Source organism: Sesamum indicum, linkage group LG10 (assembly GCF_026168435.1).
Source record: "Sesamum indicum cultivar Baizhima isolate 11 linkage group LG10, ASM2616843v1, whole genome shotgun sequence".
NCBI classification, from domain to species: domain Eukaryota; kingdom Viridiplantae; phylum Streptophyta; class Magnoliopsida; order Lamiales; family Pedaliaceae; genus Sesamum; species Sesamum indicum.
Window position 1 is genome coordinate 12,419,541 of NC_142666.1, and position 21,952 is coordinate 12,441,492.

General features: G+C 35.9%; 1 protein-coding gene across 1 annotated transcript; it reads left to right on the forward strand.

Moving 5' to 3' along the window:
* Positions 1–1,341: 1,341 nt before the first annotated feature.
* EDR1 (Protein kinase superfamily protein) lies at positions 1,342–20,827 on the forward strand. The gene is made up of 13 exons (XM_088885763.1): positions 1,342–1,787; positions 6,988–7,410; positions 10,269–10,372; positions 14,310–15,391; positions 15,716–15,756; positions 16,652–16,720; positions 17,470–17,570; positions 18,478–18,556; positions 18,636–18,734; positions 18,998–19,066; positions 19,210–19,259; positions 20,184–20,360; positions 20,450–20,827. The coding sequence occupies exons 1-13, from the start codon at positions 1,413–1,415 to the stop codon at positions 20,583–20,585; spliced, it is 2,805 nt and encodes a 934-aa protein (XP_088741889.1). The 5' UTR covers positions 1,342–1,412; the 3' UTR covers positions 20,586–20,827.
* The last annotated feature ends 1,125 nt before the right edge of the window (positions 20,828–21,952 follow it).

Here is a 21,952-nt window from a genome sequence, read left to right on the forward strand (position 1 = left end):
ATTTTGTCTTCTAAAAGATAAAACCAAACATACAACACCCATTTTACACTATCTTTAGATATCTTATAAAACAAATTCAAATATGGACAGTATTTATAATAACTACTATTTAATCTTTATTTTTGCATTTTCTATCTTCACAAAGCACTCTGGAACAATCCAAAATGATATCAAACATAATGAGGGAGATTTTACCTATTTCTTTTAACATAGAAGAATTTTTAACTAAATTTTAAAAACACAAAAGGGTTTTATACAATTTATCCTTTAATGTATTATAATTCCTTTTTACATTATAAAATGTATTTGAAGATGATGAGGGATAAATTATTGAAAGACTAAAATACCTTTCATTAAGGGTAAAAAGGGCATTCACATTGTAAATCAGCTTGTAGCCGAAATTAGGCAGGAAGATGGAAATCCACGTGCATGATCTACGGCCAGGATCGTGGATTTCTGCCCGCAACGCATTCGAGACGCTTGATCAGCGACGAACCATCCGATTAGAAGATTGAAGACCATGATCATGACACGTGGCAACTTCTTATAATCAATTTCAGCCTTATAAATACACCATGTCTAACCAATTAAAGGTAACTTCATCTCATTCAAGATACCTAGCTTATTTTAATCATCACTCATATATTTCGACTAGCATCTGACTTGAGCGTCGGAGTGTCTTCGTTGGGGACCTAACCAACTAGTTTGACGTGTTTTCTGATCCTCAGGAATTACTAAGGATTTGGTACGACGTGGCACGATGGATATCGTAAATTAAGGTCACTATAATAGCGCTCGATCAGAACATATTTAGAACAATCTTATAACTAAATATATATGAAAAAATTATAAAAAATAGATTAGCTAAAAAGTTATTTACAAGTAATCCTACCATAAAATCGCTTTACATTAAATTTTGGATCCCGTCCACTCCCGTAAGAAACTATGGACCCTGTCCCTTCCCCCTCTCCCTTTCCCTCTCTCTTTCTAATAAGCCTATCATCAAGTCATTAACGATATTTCTTCACATATTAAATAAAGGGATAAATTATATTGATATTTTGATATTTTCTGTGATTAAATCAAATATAATTATTTTTTTTAAAATTATAGCTATATTTTATGAAATCGTCGTTGGAATTCATATATCTGTATTCAAATGCAGAATTTATTCAAGTTTTTTTAAAGAACATTAAACTAAAAATATAACTCTAATTTTATAAAATACAATAAATATTTATATAATCTAATCTAAATTTGGCTGTGCCAAAGTAATTTATTCCTAAATAAAAATAAAATATACCAAGGGGAAATGAACAGTTGTTGACCAGAAGTTGTATGTATGTAAAGATATAGGACACAAGGAAGCAACGCAAAGAAGTCTGTGTGGAGAGAGAGGCGGAGGAGAAGAAATGAAACACATTTTCAAGAAGCTTCATCACCACCCTAACCGTTCTAATGAGAACCCCCAACAACCATCACCACCTCCTCCACAATCTCCGTCGTGCTCCGACAGCCGCACCACCTCCTCTTTTCCGGCTACGGGTTCAACCACCACCACCACCACCACCACGCACAATAATGCCAGTAGTGAAAGTAATAGCTTGCAACATCATCCACAGCAGGATTATTACGCCTCCGAGGAGGAGTACCAGGTCCAGTTGGCCTTGGCTCTAAGCGTGTCGTCTTCTAGTCAAGATTCTGCCCTTATTGACTCGGACAAGGCCCCGATCCGCAACACTGATAACGCCAACGCAGCTGCCGACTTGTTGTCCCGCCGCTATTGGGTCAGTTCAGCTTGCTTGTTCTTGACCTAGTCAGTTGCTTACTCGTGCACAGCCGTATGTAGAACCTAATATGAATTTGGGTGGAAAATGGCTCCTCTATGAAGCTATTGAGCAATCTTATGATTGTTCTTTTTAATAGAAGTCTTATGATTGACCAATTTTTGGTTCATTTTTCTAACCCTTAAAAGTATATGAACTTATGGAATTAGCTATCAGTCTGAATTTCCGTTCTCTCATGTTCTTGGACTACAACGATGTGCATATCTATAAGTAGTGAAGGTACTTTTCCTTAGTTTCTCCTTCTCCTTTTCTCTTTTTTTGATGATTTGGCGTGGTAAGATGGCTAATTGAAGTGTATAGCGCTAGTTGGTTTCTGAGCACCCGGGCCAAACTAGAGGTTGAGAAATTTAGAACATGTGTTTAAGCAAATGAAGCATGAACCTTTTAGCTCACATATTGAGGTACCTCTTGTTGTAGCTTCAAGATAGAAATGAACAAGAAGTTCTTTTGATATATCAATCATTTTTTATGTTTCCTGCATTTCTTCCTAGTTATAAGTGCATTTCTTTTTCCATTAGAACATTTTGTATGGCATCCCATGGTTCTTGAATAAATAGGCTGATGGATCAAAAGTTTTATTAAAAGAATTCTTTGTCCTAAATTCTAGATTGTCAAACCATTGCCATCCATTCTATGTGATTGCATCAGTATGGTAGACAATTGAGCTGGACTATTAAGATTAGGATCCTTCACCGACTGTGCAACATTCATTCATATGAAATGAAAATTTTTACTAGTTTTTCATAATCGCTAATTTTTTAAATTTGGTGTATCATCAATGCTTACATACTCTTAAAGCTTGTAGGAAACTGAAACACTTATTCTCTCTGCTTCTTTTTCTTTCTCTACCAATTTAGTTGTCTTGGTGATTATGCATTAGTAGGTTGCGTTCTTTTGCATTGTGGTGGTCCTCCATGCTTTTCATCAATTAGGTCTTTAGATTTGAAGATTGTTGATTTAATTGTGAGAACTTATGACGTGAATATTTTCTGCATTAAATAGAGATTACAAATGAATATACAGAATTACAGATACAACAGGTTGTAATCTTTCGCGAAGAAATTTGCTATAATCAAATTGGCTCCTAAAAATCCTCAACATTAAAAGGAAAGAGATAAATTACAGATATTTACAATTCCTTATTCTCTAATTTTGATCTGAAAGCCACACTCTTCCTTAAGTTGTATTATAGATGTTGCGCAAACCTGGCTTGCTTATTGGTCCTTCAAAGTTAGTAGAGCCTTTGTAAGGATGTGAACTATTTGTGATCTTGAGGGAACATTAACCAGTTGCACAAGCTCTTAGTCAATGATTTTAGAATAAAATGTCTATTGATTTCAATGTGTTTGGTTTTATCATGGTGCACAAGATTTTTGGCAATGCTATTTGTAGTTGCGTTTATCACAGAAATCTTAAAGATTTCTATGTGGTTATACCAAGTTCCATGAGTAGCCTTTTAATCCACATTCCTTGACAAATACCCCATGCAAAGACTCTGAATTCAGCTTGAGCACTATTTCTTGCAACCATTCTTTCTCTTGTTTTTCCAAGTCACAAGATTTCCCCAAAGAAAAGAGCAATAACCTGAGGTTGACCTTATGTCTGAGATCTTTCCAGCCCAGTCTGCATCTTAGTGGACTTCTATGCCTCTATAGTCATCCTTCATGTGTAATAAGCTTACTCCGGTAGTCAGCGTAAGATATCCCAAAGTCCTACCCAATGCTTTCTAGTGTTCTTCGTACTATTTGAACCGACTCTCACACCCACAACAACACCAATGTTAGGTTTAGTATGTGATGGATAAATGAGTCAACCTACAAGTCTTTGGTATCTCCTGTTGTCCGCTAGTGCATTGTCATTGTTTATTCCTGTCTTCTTTCTTGAGTCCATGGGTGTTTTTGCTGGTTTACAGCCAGGCAGGTCTGTTTCCTTGAGCAAATCAAGGACATGTTTATGTTGAGAGACAAAAATTCCTATCCTTGACCTTTGCATTTCCATATGAAAGTGTTTGAGATATCCCAGATCTTTGATCCCAAATTCTTTAACCAAGCCTTTCTTCAAGCAGAGGAGGTCCTGCTTGTCATCTCTTGTTAGGAGGATATCATATCTATGTATACAATAAAGACTACACTCTTCAAGATTCTTAGTTCAGATCTTCATAAATAGAGTATATGCCTGACACTGATTATCCATGTTTAATTGTTGCCTTGGTAAATTTATCAAACCAAGCACCAAGAGATTGCTTGAGACCATAAAGTGATTTTCTATTCTACAAACCTTTTCCTTACTAGAAGAAGTTTCGATTCCCTGAGGCATGTTTATTTAGTTGTCAATCCAAGTTAGTTACCAAAGAAAAAGTTACCCGTCCCTCATCGTATTGATTTGGCCCTCGGGGCCAAGGTTTCATGATAATTGATTCCATAGGATTATGTAAACCCCTTTGCTGCAAGCTGAGCTTTAAGCCATTCAATACTCCATCAATTTGATGTTTGATAGTAACGACCCACTTACAGTCCACGATTTTCTTCTTGGGAGGAAGATATGAAATGATTGAAGTTCATTCGTTTCTAAGGCTTTTGATCTCCTAAAAACTGCATTCTTCCAACCAGGACTTTGAAGGGCTTCCTGGATAGAGTTAGGAACTTGTACACAATCAAGCTTATAAAAGCTTGACAATGTTGAGATAGCTTTTGATATGAAATGAAGTTCCTATGATGATTAGTACATGCTCCTACTCATTGTCTTGATGTTACTGGAACATCCAAATCAATAATAACTGGAGCTACCTTCTAAATGTCACAAAGCTCCTCACCCGTATGATGTTGAGAGTAGATATTAGACTCAGTTCAGAGTAGACTCATGATTATGTGTTGGATGTGTTGAGAGCTCTACCTCGTAGGCATTCACAATCTGGTATAGACAAGAAATTCATCCTTGCAGTTTGGCCTTGAGAAACACACTCACTTTCTTCTCTCAATTCCGGTGTTATCTGTGAGCTCTCAATTTTTTTGACTATGTCATTCTAACCTGGCTGTGGTGTGAGAATCTTCAGTATTAGACCCATCATTACTCCAGTTTAGTGCATAATCTTTGGAGTGTATGTCCTTTGGAACAGTGATTTTGAATTCTGCTTCTTGTATGTGCTGTTAGGAACCTTTTGGTTTGTTGGCGTGCAATACCATGTCCTTTCATCATATTAAGTGAGATGCCTCCAAATATCAGCATCTGAGGACCTATGTTTTCTCATTTGTTTGGTGGTGATAGGAGGAAGAAATCAGCTCTATTAACAGTAATCCTCCTTCTAGCTCTCTGTTTATTGACACTTAAGAGAAGAATCATTATGTTGTACTGCCCCACAGGAGCTTTACTTTGTAATCAGCAGGTGCAGGAGGCTTGAAACTCGTGCATTCTTTTTATGAAGTTTAGGAATTATGTAAGAACATTCCTGTTCTGTTTAAATTAATTGAAGTGTTCTCATCTTGGTAGATAGAGCAATGGAGCAGCTTCGCCTGGATTCTTTCACTATAATTGTGGTTAATCTGTCTAATTGATGTTGGACATACTATTCGTCACCGTCTAATTACGAATTTCAGTTTTATAATAGATGTGACAAAGAGCTTGTTATTGTTCCTAAACAACTGGATGGAGAATCTTTAGTTCCACCAAACTTGTTCTATTGCTTGACAGCATAGTGATAAGCTGCTCCAAGAAATAATCTTTAGCTCTTTCTCAGATGATTCCCCTTCATATGCAGCATTCCTAAGAGAACAGATTTTCATTTTCTACTGAGGATCTGCATTCCAAAGATCATAATCTGAAGCATTTGTCCCTAAGTCCATATTTGTCTGAAGCATTTTCCTGGTGATCAATTCATCTTTCTTTAATACAGTCATTCATTTAATATGGTTCTCAATAGAGGAATTACAATCTGAAAACAGTTGAAATTGATTTTTTCCATTTAAATCTGGTTCTTAGTGAGTTTTTCCTTTTTTTCTTTTTAATATCATTAGGAATATAGGTCATGCCTTCTGCACCTTCTCAATTCCATTAAATCAATTGAAATCTTGACAGAAAGGAAATACAAAAGAAAAAATAAAAAAGCTTTTGGTTTCTGAGTTTGTATTTAAAAACTGGGAAGATAGTATACGAGCCCATCAGATATCCACCTTTTCTACATTATTACAAACTAAAATTTCTTCTGGTGCCTTAGTGGTGGAGTTTACTATTGTTTTCTGTATTTTGCTTCCAAGGCATTCACTGTTTTCTTTATTTTACATAGAGAAAGCTCTGCTTGTCAGTTTGTTTTTGATGGAAATTTTCCATCTTCAAGTTGCCATAGTGCTGGTTAGGCTCTTGATATCAATGTTAGTGAAGGATCTTTAGACATCAGCATTAAATACTGCGGTAAAACTGATTTATGCTAGGCAATTTTTAGATAACTTGCGTAACGTGCAAATTCTTTGATGCATGAAACTAGGAGTATGTGAGTTATATACATTAAGATTTTTTTGTCTCTATGGAAGAATTTCAAAGTTTAAGCAGCTGCAGAAAAATGGTCTAGTGGATAAAAAGGTGTTTGATGTCGTCTAGACAAGCATTGGGTATTAGGCATCGGCTAATTAGTATTATATTATCTTACAAAAGCAACAGATATTTTACTGAATGTGATTCTGATAAAGAAGGTGGTGTGCTAGATTTGAAAGTATTACTAACTTGTGGCCCAAGGGACTACGAGCCTCGGTAACCTCGTGTACCGGAAGGCAACATGAAAAGACAGTAAAATATAAATGAAATGTAAAAGTATAAAACTGAAATATAGGGTTCAGACATGAAAGCATAAATAAAGGTGCAACCAAAGTCCTAATACTGGACAGAAATTCTTTCATAGATTGGAACAGTTTAAGCTTTGAATTCTTTGGGCCTCATTTTGTGTAGACTTTTTGGTTTTTAGTTGAGGTCCTTGGTCAAGATTTTGTATAATTTGATTGGCTGCCATTGTAATCATGCTAGAGTATTTAGGATTTGGGCTTTTGTAATATGATTTATGTTTTTATTGAACTGATGTGTTGATGATGATATAATGCACTTCATCTAATCATTCAGTAACAAACTTTGTTATTCTATTTTATACTCTTGTCAGAATTTTGGAGTCCTTGACTTCGAGGAGAGAGTGGTAGATGGTTTCTATGATGTGTATAACCTATCTGCAGATCCAGCAGTTCGAGGGAACATGCCTTCTCTTACCGATCTTGAAGGCGACAGTGGGGGTTCTGAGTATGAGGTTGTCGTAGTTAACAGAAAAATAGACCCTGCTCTGGAGGAGTTGATCCAGATAGCGCACTGTGTCGTTTTAGATTGCCCTACGACTGAAATCACTCTGCTTATACAGAGACTTGCTGAACTTGTCACAGGGCACCTTGGTGGCCCGGTACGTGATGCAAATATCATATTGGCGAAATGGATGGAGAGAAGCTTGGAGTTGAGGACATCTCTCCACACCACCGTGCTGCCTATTGGGTCCCTGAGAGTAGGCCTCTCACGTCATCGGGCACTGCTTTTCAAGGTAAGATCAAGATTTCAAATACTTTTTGCAGTTGAATTCTGTAGGTCCTGTATAGCAGGTATTCTGTCATAGGTAAATGTGGTGCGTTGCATAAACGGATGAAGTATCATTGGTTATTTTAGTGGGACCTCTAGGTGTCCTCTACTCTCAAATAAGTTCTAACCCTAATTATTGAAAAAGGCTTACACTTTCCTTTGCTGTGAAATGAGAAAGAATTCTCACGTTGATTTGACTGATAATGAAAATGTTATGCAGAAGCTCTTTCCTAACATAGTGGTAAGTACTAGGAATCTGTTAGAAAAGGAAGAAACTTCAGAGCAGAAACAAATTTCCATGACTCCTCCTAAATAATGATAAATAATTCTCAGCATATATGTCCTAACTAATGAATGGTGCTCTATATTCTTTCCTAAATAATGAATGAATTCACCATAATCTTGTCTGAATCATATACAGTTAGCTGCTTCCTAAGAAAAACAATGATGATTATTACTTACATTAAGTAATCTGTCTAAATCTCCAAACCGTGCTCAAGCTGAGGAATGGATATTCATCATTCCCTGTTGAGAGTCTGGAATCAGGGTCTTGGGACAATCTTCACTGAGCTGTTTACTTTTTATGAGCCAAAATGATACTTTTTTCTCCAATTTCGTTTTTAACGAAACTTTATGTTACCTGACATGCTTCACTCAATCATGCTGGTCAGGGTTGTTCATGATGATGATGGCAGTTTTGCTGTCACCATGTAACTTTGTAGATGAGGATATAGGAAAACTGCATTGTCATTAACCTCGCCGACCAAATAACACCTAAAATCCCTTGAGTAAACGCCTCTGCTCAGTCTGCTCACTACTTCCAGCTGGAGCAGCCTGTTTCTTGCTCCTCTGTTTGACTAGGTTATCCCTCAAATTCGTGCAATAGCCATAAGTTCATATGCTTTCTTCAACTCTCCTGGACCAATATGAAAGTGCAAATCCCTCTATGCTTGTTTCTTCATTCTTCTGAACACCAAACCTCCTCTGGTTGCCCTCTAGATACTTCAACGTATTATCCCTCAAATTCGTGGACTAGCCATAAGTTCATATGCTTTCTTCAACTCTCCTGGGCCAATATGAAAGTGCAAATCCCTCTATGCTTGTCTCTTCATTCTTCTGAACTCCAAACCTCCTCTGCTTGCCCTCTAGATACTTCAAGGTATGGTTTGCGGTATCTATATATCTTAAGTTGGAGACACTAACATAAGATGCCTGGGTTTTTAAGGGGCACATTAAGCAGTCTTGTAACTAACTTTTCGCATCTATCTATGTTTGTTCATGGAAGGATTGTCCTCACTAGCTCTCATTTCCAATTCTTCTTTAGTGTTCTCCCAGCTTCTTCCAGCAAATCGACTTTGTATTTAATGAAAAATTGGAAACACCATCTTGACTTTGGTGGTCTGCCTTTTGGGGAAGTGACTTTGGAGCACCTGTATCTTCCTTTAAAATTCTTGCCTCGTACCTTTTCTTGAGTTCACAAAAATCTCCATTATCATCCTCTATTTTTATGATATCCAAATGAACAATTCAAATGCATGCACTTACTTCTTTCTTTATGAAGATGGTATGATCTGCTTGTCCCTGCCTCTATCTTTCTGTCCATGTGTGGTGCTGAACCTTTTGAACTAGCCTATGCTGACTATTTGAGCTACAGATAGATTTTCTGAACCTGCATACTTTCTCTTTTTCAATCCTCGGACTAGGAAACTTGGGGGAATCTCATGTAAACTTTTTCTTCTAACTCGCTGTTAAGGAAAGCATTTTTATGTCAAGATGATGAAGTTCCCAGTCTCAATTTTGCAACTGACAAGAGAACTTTGTTTGTCTTCAGTTTTGCTGTGGGACGAAATGATTTCAAATAGTTTATTCCGTAGGTCTGAGTGAATTCTTGAGCACCATGTGTGCTTTATACTGTTCGATATCACCATTTGCCTTCTACTTAACAATAAACAGTCATTTGCTTCCAAGCTTTTTATTTTCTGGAAAATCTGACATCCCATTTCAGTGCGAAACTAATCAACATCACAGATCAAGGAACCTCTAACAAAAGATTGTTTTTTCTCTTTGCTGCAAATATTGGATAAGTCCTCTGAGAAATATTCTCTCATTTATTACTAAGAAAACATCAATGGGTGTTTGAAAGATAGTTATAAATAGTTTGTGGAATTGTTTCAAAATGGACCAGGCCTCAAACTTTTGTTTCATCAAATGTACCCAGCAAACCCTTACTTTCATCAATTGTACCCAGCAAAACCTTGTGTGATCATCTGTTTCCATAAATGATTGGAAAAATTTAATTATATCAGGGCAACCTCTAAGAGATGATGGTTTTTTCTGTTCGCTCCACCATTTTGTTGGGGGTATAGGCTAACATTGCTGGCATCCCATTTCATCCAAGTATTGGATAATTCATTTGAGAAGTATTCTTTTCTGGCATCGGTAAGAAAAGATCAATGCGTGTTTGGAAAATGGTTGATGAGTTTTTGAAATTGTTTGAAAATGGATCAGGGTTCAGACTTTTCTTTCACAGATATATACCTTGCAAACCCTTGTGCATTTACACGTTCTCTGAACAACTGGAAAACCTAATTGAAAATGTATTTATGAAGTTTTAGGTGTTTATTTTCTCTTAAACAATGCAATTCTTTTTTTTTGGTAAGAGAGTGAGAGACATATCTAGATGACATGCTATAATTTTTCGTCCAAAAATTTTTATTCTGTGCCTTAAGATTGTGGCTCGAGGCCTGTTATTATGTTACAGGATTCCCTTGATTTTAGATTATGCTATTAGAGCTACATGTAATTCGTTTTGCTTGACTGCAGGCATTAGCTGATAGCGTTGGAATAGCCTGTAGACTAGTGAAGGGTAGTCACTACACTGGTGTGGAGAATGCTGCTGTTAACATCATAAAGTTACATGATGGCAGGTAATCCAGAAGCTCCTGACATTTATTTTCTCGGGATAATGTTATGGCTTTCAATTAGGTTGGACTTGATAAAACTCAAAGGGTATGTTACACACTAGGTTAACATAATTCGTGCATATATAATACTACTCTGTCGCCTGGGCCCAATGTACGAATTGATAGTGGGAGCATCTCTCTAAGAAGACTTAATTTTTGCTAGTTTGTGACTGAAATTTCTATAATGTGCAAACTTATTTTATGTTGTTAGGGACTTAAAAGATATAAATTCTCGATGGGAACTTATTAAAGTTGCACTCTATGGTTGAGGTAGACACTTTAGTGCTTCTTAATCCCTTCTATTTTTAGTTTTTTTTAAAAAGAAAATTATTAGAAGTCAAAGTCAAAGAAAAACTATGTTGGTTACGATATTACTTTTTGTTTTCTTCGTTTGGTAATATTAACTAAAAGACAGAACCTAAGTCACATAGTTCATATTGGTGGCCAGTGCTCTTGTGACTTCGGGATGGCAGTGCCGCTCTAGAATATATTAAGTCATGCTTTATTATTTTGTAAATCATCTTTGATTAATTATTGCATAAAGGATAAACTTGAAGTTCTGTTTTTTTTTTTCTCTCTTCTTTTTTTTAATCTATATCTATACATATGTCTTTCCTCTTTTACTTTTGGCAATTATTTTGAAATTTGGGATCCAAGGATAAGTCCATATTCAATTCCAACTGTACCCTCTCCTATCTACCATGGGTTTTACAAACAAATGGATCACTGTTTATCAAAAATCAAATTTTGCTTGGGATACTCTATGCAGTATATTTGAAACTGTGGATCTACTTAAATTAATTAAATTTTTATATCTTTTGAGAATTTTATTGAGTATAATATATTTTGAAACATTTCTATAAGAGACGCTCTAAGCTGCTCCTGCACTTGTGAAATTTGATTTTTGCAGCCCGCCCGCCCTCGCACCCGACTTATGACTTAGGTTAGACCTACGGCCCCCCATAGTTTGGTCTATTTATAATTACTATCTCGTTCTCTGAGAAATTACAAGCACCCTCATGGTATTTTTGTGTGGCCAACTCTGCACCCTTTTATATGTTGTCTTTAGGGTTCCGTTTAATAACGGGTGAACTTTCAAGAATGCCCTTCCATAGGCGAGAGATGATCTCTGTCCAATTTCTAAAAAAGCGGGGTGGTGATTGCACGTTTTTGAAATTAATAAAGCTTTTAAAAATGTTTAAAATGGTCTAAGGTTTAGAAAAGAATTATCTGCGTTTTGCAAAACGGACAGAAAATTACAATCATGATTTTAAAATCAATCAGTTAAGACAGTAGCTTAAAATTTTCCGCAATCTGGCATTAAAAATATAGTCAATTGCTGTTAGTGGGAAAAGCCATTTTTGGTTCAATAACTTAGCTTCCATATCATAGTCGTTTGAACTAATGGATCTCCAATTAGCCTCTTAGATGCAATTTGTGCTTAATAAAATTTAGAAAATTACGCAAGCAACCCTAAATACGTATTGTATTTTATTCAATTAGTTATAAATATAGTAAGATACACATTTATAGAGTACATATATATGAATGTTTTCTAGTAGAACTAAATATATATGTTTTAACCTTTTCTTTTGGAAAACTATTAGCATAATGCTGTAACTTCGAGGTAGCAATAGCAATCAATAACTCTAAAAGACGAGCTATAGCGCGTCTTTTTTTTTTTTTCCGAATTTTCAGGCTAAGCTGAAAAAAATTGGGCGCCCAATTATTTCCGAAGACTGGCCTTCGTCCGGTTTAAATAAAGGCTTGGATTGTTGAAGCCAGCCTTTTGCTTACTTAAATTCGGAAAAATAGAAAAGAACAAAAAGAAAGAAGAGAAAACCTTCAGCTACGAGTTCTCTCTCTCTCTCTCTCAGTCTCTCTCTTCTCTACCGTCTTCAAATAGCAACGTCGTCTTCACTCAACGGCTCCTAGAACAAGTTGTTTTACATATTTCTTTTATGGTATAATGGTTAAATAATTTCTGGTGTTTATGCTTAATTGTTTGTGAATTATTTATGTTAAAAGCTATTGATGTATGAATAAATAATTTATTTCAGTAAATCTGCACCCTGCTTTTATAAAAGCGCACATTGCACTGTGCACCACAGAACACGTTCCATGGTTCCAGGGATCTTTCCGCCATGATGCGCCATTCTTTAACAAATATCATCTGAAAGATTAGGGGGCTATTTGAAAAATTTCAAAACTGTAATCATAATTTGGCCAAGCCTTAGGGGATCTAGGTGTAATTTAACCATTCTTGAAAGTTCATGCTTAGATAGGTACATTCTTTGACAATGTCTATTAATGATTGAAAACATTTGCAATCATATCTGTGTGGGGAGAAGTTGATCGGAAAGGAGACAGCATAAGATGGAAATAGCACGCTTCAAAGGTTTTAGCTCTGTATCTAAGTTGCAGCTTATGCAGGAGAAACCGCGTCATGGTTTAAACATAGAAGATCTTGAATCTTACTGTGATTTGGTTCTTGTTTCTTTTGGTTTTGTTTTAACTATTGAAAGAACTGTAACCAATATGAATTGATATGGGAACTATTTGTCTTGCTAGGCATTTGTAACTGCAGTTTTTGATGTTTCCAGTTAAGGTTCATGGTGATTTTGTCCTTGAGATCAGATCTCATTATAATGCTTTCCTACCTGAAAGTCAGAAGTTGCTTTTGCTGTCACCATAGCAGATGTTCAATTGGAATCCTAATTGCTTATGTGTTGTTCAAACTGAAAATCATGTTAGATGAGGAAGCCTGATATGGTATTCTGTTTGATGCAATGCCCATTCCTATAGCATAGATGAAAGAATAGCAGAAGATGTGCAAATTCCAGTGGAAGGAAAAAGTGGATATCTTTGGGACTGCAAAACTTGATTTGGCTTGTTTCTATCACAAGAAATTTCTTCTTATTATTGTAGAGATTCAGGGTAACATATGTATGGATAAATTGATTGCACTGGAATGTCCAAAATATGAATAATTTAAGTTCGTGCCTTATAGTAGGTGAATAAAGACAAAGTGTTGTTGGTTTCTTGTTACCAATGAGACTGTGGATATAGTTAATGATATTCTCCTGGTAAACCTTGGCACTGCAGGAGTATACTAGTTCTCTTAAACTCCTTTCATCCCTTGGCTAATATAACTAATCTACAGACTTTTAACCTGGACTGGTCTTTGTATGCATAGTAGGCTGTAGGAGTTCCATTAGTTTTCAGTATCATGTTGTATTAAGGTCTCTAATTAGTAGACAGCTGCTTAGTTTATTTGGGTAATCTTCTGGGAGACAATTTGGATCTTTTATAACTGAAAGCATGATACATCTAGAAAGGGTGGGGATGAGCACTTTTTTCTTCTTCTCATCAGGAAGTATCTCTTTACTTGAAGTGGTATTAGTTTTTAGTAATACCGTTACATAAACATATCTGCGTCAATAATAACTCTATTCTGTGACTAGGCCTTGTAGAGCCCTGATAGAGCTGATTTTGGTGCCATTTTTGTTGCTAACTTTGGTGGTTGAGGGGCTGAGGCATGAAGTGATGTATGCTCATTCCGAAAGACCCGCACCTTAAATATGTTAGGCCTTTTAGTTAAGGATTTGGTCCCTGCAATATTTTTATATTAGTAGGTTTCCTGATCTTTTTTCATTATGAACATAATAAATTAATTTCAAGAACTAATATGATTTCCAAACTAAAGGAGCATGTTATAACTTGTAGTTATAGTTTAGCTTCAAGCTGGCGTAGCATTGCTTTTACCATCTCAATCTTGGAATTTGTTCACATTTTGCTATACAATTAATATGCAGAACTTGATGTGTATATTTAATAAATTAAAATTTTATACATGTCTATTCTCTGCTTCACCTAAAGTAAATCATTTCATTTCATGCAGTGAGTACTTGGTCGATCTCATGGGAGCCCCTGGGACACTAATCCCAGCTGATGTTCTCAATGGAAAGGATACTCGCTTGAAGTATAATCCTCAACCAAGTAGGCTTCCAAGTCTGGATACAACTAGTGATGCTGAAGTTTCTACAACACAGCCCGGCCAGAATTCTCTGAGTGGATATAATTTGTCTCTTGGTACCACATCTTTGAAGCCTGAAACACTGCTTTCATCACTGGATGCTAGTATTAATGATGGAGTTGGGACTTCCGGACTAGATGACAAAGTGCCTTCTCCAAATCAGTTGGATCATAGTCTTTCACAAGCAATTGGAAGTTCATCGTATAAAGGGGGTCGTGCAGCCAATTTAACAGGTGACAGTGTGAGGATACATCAAAATGTGGTTCCATATAGTCCAAAAAGTTCTGAAGACCCAAAAAATCTTTTTGCTGATCTTAATCCTTTCCAAATAAAAGGATCTGGCAAAACTGTGGTGCAGAATGATCTTGCAAATGAAATTGGTAAACTGCAATTTCCTAAAAGTAACATTGTCGGCAGTCGGCCTCCTGCACCCTTGATGTGGAAAAATCGTCAAGCGTGGAATGAGGTCCCAAAGGAAAATGAATGTGATTCTGGGCAAGGTTTATCTGTGAAGAACAAAGGAGCTAATAAAGGCAACACATCATCAGCTGTTTCAAGAAGCTCAAAAGTTCCATCCAGAACCCCAAAACTCCCTGAAAATTCATTTAATAATCCTGGAGAGAGAGGTGACGGTGCTCTGTCTGATAAAAAATTTAAGTTTGCATCTAGTGAACATGGACCCAATCGATTGTCTTTAGGGAAAGATATTAGCTTCAATAATAAGGAAAGATATCATACTGAGGATATGGAAAAGATCACCAGGCCTGATGAGCAGAAGGAGAGTATGCGAGACAGGTTAATTGGGACCAGTATGAAACTGATGGAAACTGAAGGTGCAAGCTGCTCACTTGATTTAAGTGCTAATTATGTTGACCCAGAGATCGATGATGTTGGTGAATGTGAAATTGTCTGGGAAGATCTTGTCCTTGGTGAAAGGATTGGATTAGGTAACGCAAGTACTGCTATTTAAGGTTATCAAGCTTCTGAATTGTCAAATTTCTCTTTTGTTCACATACCTGTGCTTTGCTTCTTCACTTTACTGTGCACTTCTCCACTAAGTGAGCTTCTATGTGGTGATGAAAGGTTCTTTGTGGTCTTCAGATGACCTCTGATTCCCTTCCTTTCCTCAACCTGAAAACAATCTAGCCCAGGCTCTTTCTCTTTCTGTTTGCTTTCTGGTTTCACTAATCTAGATATTCTATAAAGTGTCGTTTGTATGTCACCTGCATATGTGAGTGTTAATATGCAGCCACTGCAAACTGTGTTCGCAGGTTCTTATGGAGAGGTCTACCATGCTGATTGGAATGGCACTGTAAGTTGCCTTCTTTGTGATTCATCCTTTTCAGTTAACCAGACTATTGTACTTGCATTGTATTCAGATGCTTGGTGGAAAAATTGAATAAACTGTTTTCGTTTGCGAGTCAGATGATTGATATGTGAAAGTAATTTTCCAAATTAATTATCGTTCTTGTAAGATTGGTTTTCTAATACTTGATGGGATTCTATTTACTTGGAACATAATTACTTTATATATATGGAATTGTACCTCATTTGCTTAATATCTGATTGTCGAACCCGACTGACATGCTTGATAACAGGAGTACGGATTCATAGGCTGGGTTACTTGGTCTAGTTGGATTACTAATACAGCACTTGAACATGCGAACAGAGTGGGATATTTCATTAGAAGTTGGCCTGTATGTGAATGATCCACTATCAAGATTTTGATCAACTCATGCTTGTCTCTTTACTACGATCAAGTTCTGAAATCATGCAATGTAAAAACTGTTTACATGTCATGGACTAATATATACAGACTATCAAGCAATATAAAGGGGGATTACTTTATATATGTTAGCTTTTATTAATGGACCTTTCTACCTCAATGTCTTGGCATATATCTAACAGTAGCATGTATCCATGCATATCTCTGTGTATGTGGTCTGGGGGGTGCTTATGAGCCTCTATTCCTCATGATGCTTCTTCATCAATTGTTCCCTGCTTGGTAGATATAACGCGCTGATCTCATCATTTGTTCTGAGTAATGCAAAGTGACAATTGAACCTGTTACTTCTTACTGTAGTTAGCCATATGTGCTGTTATGCATTTATGATTTATCTATTTTATTTATCATTTACTGCCACCACTTGTGGAAGAGAATATATTATTAAATTAAGCACTTTGATTGTGGACTCTTCGGTCAACAGGAAGTTGCTGTGAAGAAGTTCCTGGATCAAGATTTTTCTGGTGCTGCTTTGGATGAGTTCAAGAGAGAAGTAAGGATGCCCTTTTTTGACTTGCCTGTGAATTATACTATGGTAAAATTTGTAATGTGAAAGAAAGATAAAATTTCTAATGGAACATGTAATGTCCTCAATAAATATTTAGGGAAAGTTCACCTGGTGGCTTTGCTTCCAGTGAAGTTCATGGCAAAGTTGTTCGTTACCTTTTGCTGTTAGGTAGGAATGGCCCCCCCAACACACACACACACCCCAAGCAAAAAAAAAGGGTAGTCCAACCTCAGCGATGTTAAATGACAGTCTTGTCTTTATGAACCCCAGAATTTATCATTCATGTTTTACCCATAATCTTCATTGTTTCTTGACAGTCTTAACTCTAAGGGGAATCGGATGATATGTTTCATGAATCATCTTCGATGGCTTAATCCCTAGTGCATTGACAGAGATGTAAAAGGACTCATTGATAATCCCGTTTAGTTATCTGTATAGACTCGCGCATATCAGTCTCAACAGTAATTTTCACATTCTAATTAGTTTCAATGATAGGCATGTGTCTTGCTGGACTATGAGTTTCTTCTCTTTAATTCTTTCTATGATTTAACTTACTGTGACGTGGCAAAGTTCGAATTAGTGTCGAGATGATACCTAGCCAACTGCACTGCCCTCTGCCTTCCTGCTTGAACTTTCTATAATTGCAATTCTTCATGTTATATAGTTTAGTAAAGTTTCTTTGAGACTCTTGTTAAAATTTCTATTTTCATACAGATCATTGTTTGTCTCTGCAGGTACGAATTATGCGCAGGTTACGCCATCCGAACGTAGTTCTTTTTATGGGTGCAGTAACTCGCCCACCAAACCTTTCCATTGTCACTGAATTTCTACCTCGGTAACTTGCTGATCCATAATTCATTTGTTCTTTTCATCTTCTTTAAGTCTTTCAGGAAACATGTGAACTTACTATGTAATCTATTATATCATGTAATTGACCTACTTGATGTCATCTTTCCGGAAGTTTCTTATTTTGATCTGTTTTTTTCCTCCATATGAAGATTCTTTATGATGTGACGCAACAGTTTTCCGAAAGTTACAGTGCTATTATTTTCTTCGTTATTTGAGTTACTCAGTCCTGCATTATTGAATTCACCCATCTTCGCAACTTTCATTTTGTGCCGTTTCTAGAGCTGTTATCAAATTATCTGCCTACTATACTGTTATGAAAAACTGATTTACAATGTGTGTGGTGAAGTTTAGGCGCTGAAAATTATTGCTGGTCCAAAAATTGCATATCAGAGAATGCCTCAGTCAGACTGTCAATCTCAAAATAAGCAGTTCCATTGTATCTTTGTCTTCCAATTGTCCATTTAAACTTATATCTGCTGTGCGTTTTTGTTCATCTTTGTAACCTTTGGAGGTTCACAGAACTTCTACTTGTTATATTAGTCCATTCTTTTGTCATGTTTGACATAAAAATGGTTCTGTACCTTTTAATTTAATCAGTCTTCTCTATTCTTTGTTATGATGAGAGGCTTTACTGTATTTGAGGAACATAAAATGATAACTTGGCCTAGTTTGTATGCTCAACCGATTGTGGGACTAAATCTTACTTCTCTGACTCAATATATAGAGTGGTCTGTATCAATGGGTACATGCTCATATCACCTCATTCGTTATGCTTTTCAGATAAAACTTATAAGTTCAGCCAAATCTCTAAAATATTACCCAATCCATATTTCATGCTTTCTTGTAATGAAATATTATGATTCACAAGCTCTCCATATCATTGTTGGTTTCAGGGGAAGCTTATATCGCATAATTCATCGCCCTCATTGTCAAATTGATGAGAAGAGGAGAATTAAAATGGCTCTTGATGTGGTACGGATGTCGAACTTGGATATGTTCCTTCGTTACCTTTTAGTCGCTAATATCTAAATTTTGGAGGCTATACTTGCAGGCTAAAGGCATGAACTGCTTACACACAAGCGTTCCAACAATTGTCCACCGTGATTTAAAATCACCCAATCTGTTGGTGGATAACAACTGGAATGTGAAGGTAACTTTATACTGGATCTTCGATGATAACTAACCTACCTGTCTAGTGTTGGAGAATGTTTTTGTGTTTCAAAGTGTATAAATTAAGTTTTACGGCATGAGATTTGGCATTGGAATTGCTACACTTTTGGTTCCAAAGTATTAGAAGTCCATGGCTAAGATATTCAATGGAAGGATAAAAGGAAATAAATTACTGTTTTCGTCTGTTTGTAGACCTCGTTTTCAAGTGTTGGTGTTCTAGTTTTTAACAAAATTTGATGTCAGGTGGGTGATTTTGGATTGTCACGCTTGAAGCACAACACATTTTTGTCATCAAAGTCGACTGCAGGAACAGTGAGCTTTTTAAGTTTTAGAAATTAGTTGTTCAGTTCTAGATTGGTCAACCTTCTCATCCTCTAGTTATTCTTTCTGTTGAATTATTTATTTGTTTATTAATTATTATTATGATCTTCTTGGGTCTCTTCCTGGATCTAAAGCCGGAGTGGATGGCTCCAGAGGTTCTTCGAAATGAGCCTTCAAATGAAAAGTAAGTCAAATTGCTGATAACCTTTCTGCTATTGCGGTAATATGCTATGTTACTCGATTGCTACGTCGTTTGTGGATCTTCTTTTCTTTTGCCCTCTCCTGATACTTCTGAATTCAGCGCTGCTCATGAGTGTATCCAGAAAATAGTTGTTCTTTCTGAATTGAGCCCTACTCGTGTCATGTTATTGTTAATACATTCTTGCCAGAGCAAGTAGAGGTGCTTCTGCATTGTTTTTGGGTTGGAATGTGCTTTTGCTGTTCATTCTTATTAGGTTTTCTATTTTGGGTATCATGAGAGTCCCACTATATGCTGTTTTTCTATGTGAAATTGCATCTTTATCCGTTGTTACACTTTGTTCCTTTACTAATAATGAAACCTTATAGTAGACATTCAGTTCTTTTTGTAGATTTCACAGCTTCCTTTTGCAGCATACAAGTACGTATAATTTCATTATGATCCCTCCTCTTGGCTGCAAATTGGAAGAACAGATGTCTGTCCTTGTGTGAATTGCCCTGCTATCTAAATCTAATAAACCTTTAGAGCCTTTCTTCATAGTCTCAGTTCTTGTTTCTTTAATTTGTTACCGCATTAAATAACTTCCTACCATAGTTGCTTCTTTCATTTGTGAAAATTCACGAATTGGCGAAATGCAGTTTGTCATTTCTTCATTGAAGAGCATGTGAAGGAATGCTAAAAATGATATTATTGGATGCAGTTATATCACCACAAAATAATCAGAAGTTCCAATTTCAAAGTTGCTGATGAATTTTGGAAGAAGTATTTGTGGCTAATATAAGTTGGATATAGGCATTAGATTCTTTTACTTGAGCTAGTATGATCTCATTTTGCTTAATGGCATTCCTTCAGATGCCAATTGTAAAATGTGTGAAGAAACAATTTAAATTTATGTTATGGACTTAACAGGTGTGATGTATATAGCTTTGGAGTTATTCTATGGGAACTTGCAACACTCAAATTGCCCTGGAGTGGGATGAACCCAATGCAAGTTGTTGGTGCAGTAGGTTTTCAAAATCGCCGTCTTGACATTCCAAAGGAAGTAGATCCCCTGGTCGCAAGGATTATATGGGAATGTTGGCAAACGTAGGTCATTTTATGTGTGCAGTGTATGTAGCCTCGTGTCTCTCTTGATTTTGGGATATGAACTAATTGCAACTTTTGCTTGTTACTAGGGATCCGAACTTGCGTCCCTCTTTCGCACAGCTTAGTGTGGCACTGAAGCCATTGCAGCGGCTTGTAATTTCTTCCCATGCAGAGCAAGCAGCTATATCTTTGTCACAAGAGATCTCAGTGAATTCTACGCCTTAGATATGTCTCCTTTTCAAGTGTGAATATGATTCTAATATGGCCCAATTATTATGGGATTTTCATGTAAAACTTCCGTGCGAAATGCTTTAAAGAAACAAAAAGAATTTTAAGTTAAAAATCAGGTTCACTTTTACAATCTTTGTATTAGGGGCGCGTTCTTGTATAGTCGAACATTCAAATGTATATATCGGTAAATAATTACTATATCTTGGTTCTGGAAACTGGTCATCATTTTCTGCGCATTGCAATTCTTATAATTTATTCCTATCTACAAAATCAATGTTTCGAACAGTCGTATTTTTCCACTGTTGCACTCCTTTCCCCAGTGTTTCCTATTCATTCATAAACAGTAGATCGGATACTCTGCAGTATTTATGAGTTATATGATACATCAAGTTACGTACAATAATTGAGTAGTGATGAAATAATGTGACTGAAAATTTTTTTCTTGAATAATTGACAGGAAGGAGAGATTATTTTTTGCCTCGAGTGGTTGGACCCAAATATATATAAGAACACTAGAAAAAAATAATAGATGCTAAGAATGTAATCATTAATTATTAGATGTCTAAGCTCGACCTATTTATTTCATTTCTCTTCTATGCCCTCTCTTTTTTAAATTTATGTCGTGGCATATTGTTCTTACATATATATAATGTGGGGTTTTTTATACTTTAAAATATGATATAATTAAGAATAAAATAATAAGTTAATACATTACCTTTAAAAAAAAAAGAAAGAAAATAATACTAACTTAATAGAATTATCGAGACAATAAAATTTTTTTTATTGTGGTGTTCTTTGTGAAGAAAAAGTGTTCATATATACATATATACATACACACTAGAAAGAATGATGTGCGATATACGTGTATAAATATATTATTACTGGTAAATATATCGTTTAAAAAATATTAAGTTCATAATATTTTTTTATGTTTATGTAATTGTAACATTAGTACATACAATAATATTGACCAAAAAGTTTACAATATGCGTTTTAATTGATAAGGAAATTATTTAATTCTATTGTTTGTTATTCACTTTTTAAATTTTATTGGTAGTATTTTAAAAAATTATTCCCAAAATTAAAGTTTTGTATTTCTTATTCATTAATGATTATATTTTATTATCTTGAATGAAATCAAATAATATGTAACTAAAATAATAATTGATATGTATGCTAGGTCCTTTTCGGATCCCCAGGCATGCGTTTGTCCTTTCGTTGGTTCTCTCACCTAGGAAGTCCCTGTATCTTATGTGAAGATGACGCGATGGAAATACATAGACACCTATTTTTCCATTGTAGATATTGCCGGAGGTGCTTTAGGGTGGTATGGCAGACCTTTAGGTTTGATTGGCTTAACC

Coding starts and splice junctions, on each gene's coding strand:
- EDR1 (XM_088885763.1), top strand. CDS start 1,413: ATGAAACACATTTTCAAGAAGCTTCATCACCACCCTAACCGTTCTAAT. Junction 7,411..10,268: donor ATCGGGCACTGCTTTTCAAG/GTAAGATCAAGA, acceptor GCTTGACTGCAG/GCATTAGCTGATAGCGTTGG. Junction 17,571..18,477: donor GTCACTGAATTTCTACCTCG/GTAACTTGCTGA, acceptor TGTTGGTTTCAG/GGGAAGCTTATATCGCATAA.